General features: G+C 36.0%; 1 protein-coding gene across 1 annotated transcript; it reads left to right on the top strand.

Annotated features, from left to right (window-relative positions):
• Positions 1-944: 944 nt before the first annotated feature.
• LOC123255430 (liver carboxylesterase 1-like) lies at positions 945-4,446 on the top strand (the record flags this gene model as incomplete). The annotated part of the gene is made up of 3 exons (XM_044684224.1): positions 945-1,076; positions 1,617-1,721; positions 4,395-4,446. Coding segments are annotated over 3 exons (289 nt in total), but the record flags the coding sequence as incomplete, so codon positions are not given.
• Positions 4,447-5,907: the final 1,461 nt, after the last annotated feature.

Here is a 5,907-nt window from a genome sequence, read left to right as displayed (position 1 = left end):
TATAGAGAGAGAGAGAGAGAGAGAGAGAGAGAGCGAGAGAGAGAGAGAGAGAGAGAGAGTCTTGTCTTTTTTGCTGAGAGACAGGAACTGCTATGTTTATCTTCTATTTTCAGTGTTCTCCACTGTTTTTTCTAGTACTCAGAGGTCGACTTCATTTTAGTGATTTCTTATTTGTACTGTAGCCATTTCACACATTATTGTGCCAGTTTTGTTAATTTCATTCCATATCAGTTAATCTATATTATCTTTTCTTTTCATATTTCTCTGAATTCCTTATATTCAAGTTGTCTGATAATATTCCCTCATGAATATATACATATACATTTGTACATATATGTGTGTATATGCATGAACATTATCAAACTTGAGACCAAAATGATTAAAATCAAGTTATCTCCCAGAAACGAGTAACTTCATAATAAGATATATACATTTCTACAAAATCCTTAGAAAAACTGAAATAAGAGTTCTAAGTTCATATAAATCTGAATGAAGCTCCAGCAAAGGAAACTAAAAAGGAATGGTGAGATATTTAGTAAGAGAACCAGAGAATAGTAATATACTAAAATCTTAGAAGAAAAGATTATCAAAGAGAAAACAGTAATCAATAATGTCAAAGGCTGCAGAGAAATCAAGAAGGATGACTGAGAAAAGACAATTGGACTTGTCAATTAAGAGATCATTTGGAACTTTAGAGAGAGTAGTTTGGGTTTTATGAGGATTTTGGAAACAAGTGTGTAGAGAGCCAAGGAGAAAATGAGAAGAGAGGAAGTGAAGCATTTTCAAAAAGTTTAACCCCAAAAGATGGGAAAGATAAAAAGACTGGTTAGTTAGAATGGGCTGATCAAGTGATGGATTTGGGAGAAGAGATAAATGTGGATATAATAAATTAATGTCCTAGAGTAAAGCCATGGTTGTGCTACTCCAGTTCTCTTGAATCATAGTTTCATTTCAATCTGTTATTCTTTCAGATTCTGTCTCCTCTGACCAAGAATCTCTTCCACCGAGCCATTTTTCAGAGTGGTGTTGTCCTTCAATCATCTCTATTCACTTCTAATGTCAAACCAATTACTGAGGTAGGCTCCTTACATTATATTTCATTCCAAAACCTTGACTACATCACTACACTTAAAGTGGTCGGAACTGGAAGGAACATTAGAAATCATCTGTTGTACTTAATTTTCCACAAGTTAAAAATAGAGGTTCTGAGTGGGGAAATAACTTATCTTTGTCACCAAGGAAACAAAGGACAGTCAGGATTTTAACCCAAGTCCTCTGACTTCAGATTTAGCATGTTCTATACCAGTGTTGGTGCACCTTTAAGCCACCTATGAGCCCCCTGAATTAACCCAGACAGAAAATGGAGGAAGTTCTCATACTGGTCTGCTAAACAGAGAGGTATGGCATGCAAAAAAATATCCTCAGGCACAGTGGAGAGGGAGACTGGAGGAGCCCCCTCTGGCATGCTGGGGTGCATGTGCCACATCTTCATCAACATGGTTCTATACTATACCATATTGTCATAAATCTAGTCATATAGTCGTTTGGGTTAAACTGTTCTGGATCATTGGTATATACGTATACATTTGTTATTTTTGTTGTTGTTGTTTTTGCAGAAAATTGCAGCTTTTGCTGGATGTAAAACAACTACATCAGCCATCATGGTTCACTGTATGAGGCAGAAGACAGAGGAAGAGATCATTAACATAACTAAGAAGTTGGTAGGTTACTCTTAGAGTAACTTACCTCTTTCCCCTTTAACAACTTTCATTGTATATGGTCACTTCAGTCTCTTAAGGTCCCCCAAGCAACATCAGAGTTTCTTTATGCCCAAAAAGCACTGATTTCCAGAATGTTATATAGCTATGTTTTTTGGTAGATCTTTTTTTTTAAACCAGAGTTATAGCAGGCAATTTTGACACCCAGGGTAAGCATCATAATATTCTCCCTCATACATCATTGGGGACAGATGTCATGGTTGGTAAGTAGTTCTTGGAATAATTCACCTGCTGCATTAAAACTAGCATACCATCTGGAAGCTTTCTGTTTTTATAATTGGATGCTAGATTTCGTTGTTTTTTGCTGAGGATTTAAAACAATATAGGCATCTTCTCTATTTTGACACTATGTGAAAATAATCTTGCTTATCCTTCACAGAGGTCCCTCCAATTGAGCTTAATTGACCTGATAATCACCAAATTTTATCTGGGAAATGGGTTTCTGGATTTTGGTTTTGATGGCCAAATGTCTCAATATAATGTTCTAGGTCAGAAAAATGTTTGAGGTTCTTCTTCCTTCAATTCAAGTATTTTAGAGAATCTGTTCTTTTAAGGAATTCTAAGGACAGTGGTCTATGTGTGCTGGAGTTTGAAAAGTCGGATATTGAGCCAACCTCCAATGGATTTGTATGGCTTTATTAGTGGAGTAAACTGACCACAAAGTAAGATTAGATCCACACAAGGGACAAGATGCAGCCTTGGGATTTAGAGCCAGGCAAGCCCCAAACAAGTTGGGGAGATAAGTCAGACAAATGAAGCCAAATTGGTTTGTTGGGCCTAAAATGGCACATGTGGAACCAGTTCATCAGCAACTTCTGATGAATCATGAAAGAATCCAGTTAATGCTATCCTCTTTCTTACCATTTTCACTTTAGAAGAGAGGTTGAGTATTGTATCGGGCAGTGGTAAATTATAAAATATTAGACTTATTAAAAATTTTGAGGAAAAATTCCACCACTCATAACTAGGACAGTTTATCCCACCTGCATTTTCTTCCAAAGGCCTATGATGGATTAGAAGTAAGTAGGAGAAGCACTTGAAGAAGGGATTCTAAACTTGATTTCCTAGAGACCTTATTACTCTCTTAGCACCTTCTTAAGAACATTATGAGAATGTCTACATGATTTTATATTTCTTAGTATGAATGTTCTCTATTATTACCTTCCTCATCACCTTGTCCTCCCCTAATAATCCTTACCTTATTGCATCCCCTTGCCCTCTTTTTCCTTAATCTATATGCCTTCCTAAAAGACTGTCTCTTAGCTTTATCCTTCATTCATCTATCTCCTTATAAGTTAAGAAAAGTTTTACCCTTCTATATGTATGTATTACTTCCTCTTTTACCAAGTTATAAGAATAAAATACTAGCACTATCAGCCCTCCACCCCCTCATTCTCAGCACTGTAACATTTCCTTTATAGAAAGATAATTACTGGGACACTAATACACTGCTGGTGGAGTTGTGAATTGGCCCAACCATTCTGGAGGGCAATTTGGAATTATGCCCAAAAGGGCTTTAAAAGGATGCTTGCACTTTGACCCAACCATACCACACTGTTGGGTTTTTACCCCAGAGATACTAGGGGAAAATACTTGTACAAAAATATTTATAGCCATGCTCTTTGTTGTGGTAAAAAATTGGAAAATGAGGGTATGCCCTATGATTGGGGAATGGTTGAACAAATTGTGGTACCTGTTGGTGATGGAATACTATTGTGTTATAAGGAATAATGAACTGGAAGAATTCCATGTGAACTGGAATGACCTCCAGGAATTGATGCAGAGTGAAAGGAGAAGAACCAGGAGAAAACTGTACCCAAAGATTGAGACATTGTGAGAAGGAATGCTATCAACATGCAGGGAACGAACTGTGGGAGCAGAAATGCTGAAGAAAAATATATCATCAATTATATAGTTCAATGAGGATATGGTTAGGGTTTTGAGGTTAAAAGAGCACTCTATTTCAAATATGAATAACATGGAAATAGATTTTGAACAATGATACATTTATAACCCAGTGGAATTGTATGTCAGCTCCAGGAGAAGGGGAAGGAAGAAGGGTAGGAAAAATCATGAATTATGTAACCATGGAAAATATTCTAAAATTTTTTAAAGATAATTACACTATTTTATCACTCATATGATTTAAAAAAATTTTTTGACTCATTTCATTATATTAAATTCAACTTTCAAGTTTCTATCTATATTCTTTCAAACTATAGAATTAATAATATTATTCTTGTTTTATATATGCCATTTTCTATATGATAAAAATTAATTTGACTTTATCAAATCATTTTTAATTGGTCTTCCATATTTATCTTCTGTTTCTTCTCATTCTTATAGATCAAATTTTTGGCCTTTTCTTCACAAATATCTGAATGTCTTTTATTTTGTTAAATGACAATTTTTTTCTTGCAGGATAGTAGTCAGCTTTACTGGTTTGGTTATTCTAGGTTGTAAACCTCGCTATTTTGCTCTTCAAAATATGGTATTCCATGCCCTTCATTGTCTTAATGTAGAAGTTCCTATACCTAATTTTTTAATAAATTAGAAAGACCAGCTCTTTCTGGAAATTTTTTTCAACTCGGCCTTTTTTTTTTTTTGCCTTTTCAGGAATTATACCACTTGGATTTGCTTGGAGATCCCACAAAGGTAAATTATCTTTGTCATTTTTAATTACATATTTTAACTCTTTCTTCCTTTAAATTATTTAGTCAGTTAATAAACATTTATAAAGTACCTAATATGTGACAGGCATTGTAATAAATGCTAGAGTTCTAGTTGTTCAGTTCTAGTTAAGTGTAGAAAAGATAGTCCTCTCTGAATGGAATAATTGAATGCCTTACCCTTTAATAGGAGCCCATCATGCTCTCTGGACACATTTAATCATACCTAAAAACCCTTCTTTCAGCAACTGAGAGTAACCTTTTCTGTTTCAGAATAGCTTCTGGAATAGGGTTTCTTTTTTTAATGCCAATTTTTCACAGATAATCATTGTCCAATATTGTTATTTTTGTGTACAATGTTCTCCCAGTTCTGCTTCTTTCACTCTGCATTAGTTCTCACAGATCTTTCCAGCTTTTTCTGAAATCATCTTGCTTATCATTTCTTATAGCACAATAGTATTCCATTACCAACATATACCACAATTTGTTCAGCTGTTAACCAATTGATGGACATCCCTTCAATTTCCCGTTCTTTGCCACCATATAAAGAGCAGTTATATTTTTGTACAAGTAGGCCCTCTCCAAGTTTTTATTTTCTCTTTGGGATAGAACCCCAGTAGTGGATCAAAGGGTATGCACAGTAGTCCTTTGGGCATAATTCCAAATTGCCCTTCAGAATGATTAGATGAATTCAGAATTCCACAATAATGTATTAGTGTCCCATTTTTGCCACATGCCCTCCAATATTTATCACATTCCTTTATTGCCATATTAGTCAAGTTGTTAGGTAAGAGGTGGGAGGTACTTCAGTATTTTTTTTTTAACATTTATTAATAATCATTTTTAACATGGTTACATGTTTCATGCTCCTATTTTCCCCTTCACCCCCCGCACTCCCCCCACCCATGACCGACGCACTTTTCCACTGGTTTTGTCATGTGTCCTTGATCAAGACCAATTTCCCAATTGTTGGTAGTTGCATTGGTGTGGTAGTTTCGAGTCCACACCCTCAATCATGTCCGCCCCGACCCATGCGTTCAAGCAGTTGCTTTTCTTATATGTTTCCTCACCTGCAGTCCTTCCTCTGAATGTGGGCAGCATTCTTTACCATAAATCCCTCAGAATTGTCCTGGGTCATTGCATTGCTGCTGGTACAGAAGCCCATTACATTCAATTTTACCACAGTATATCAGTCTCTGTGTACAATGTTCTTTTGGCTCTGCTTCTTTCGCTCTGCATCAGATCCCGGAGGTCTCTCCAGTTCGCCTGGAACTCCTCCAGTTTATTATTCCTTTTAGCACAATAGTATTCCATCACCCGCATATACCACAGTTTGTTCAGCCATTCCCCAATTGAAGGACATACCCTCCTTTTCCAGTTTTTTGCCACCACAAAAAGCGCAGCTATAAATATTTTTGTACATGTCTGTTTATCTATGATCTCTTTGGGGTACAAACCCA

This window comes from Gracilinanus agilis, unplaced genomic scaffold (assembly GCF_016433145.1).
Source record: "Gracilinanus agilis isolate LMUSP501 unplaced genomic scaffold, AgileGrace unplaced_scaffold46325, whole genome shotgun sequence".
NCBI classification, from domain to species: Eukaryota; Metazoa; Chordata; class Mammalia; order Didelphimorphia; family Didelphidae; genus Gracilinanus; species Gracilinanus agilis.
The sequence above is the reverse complement of the archived record's forward strand: the minus strand, read 5'-3'. Positions and strand labels throughout refer to the sequence as shown.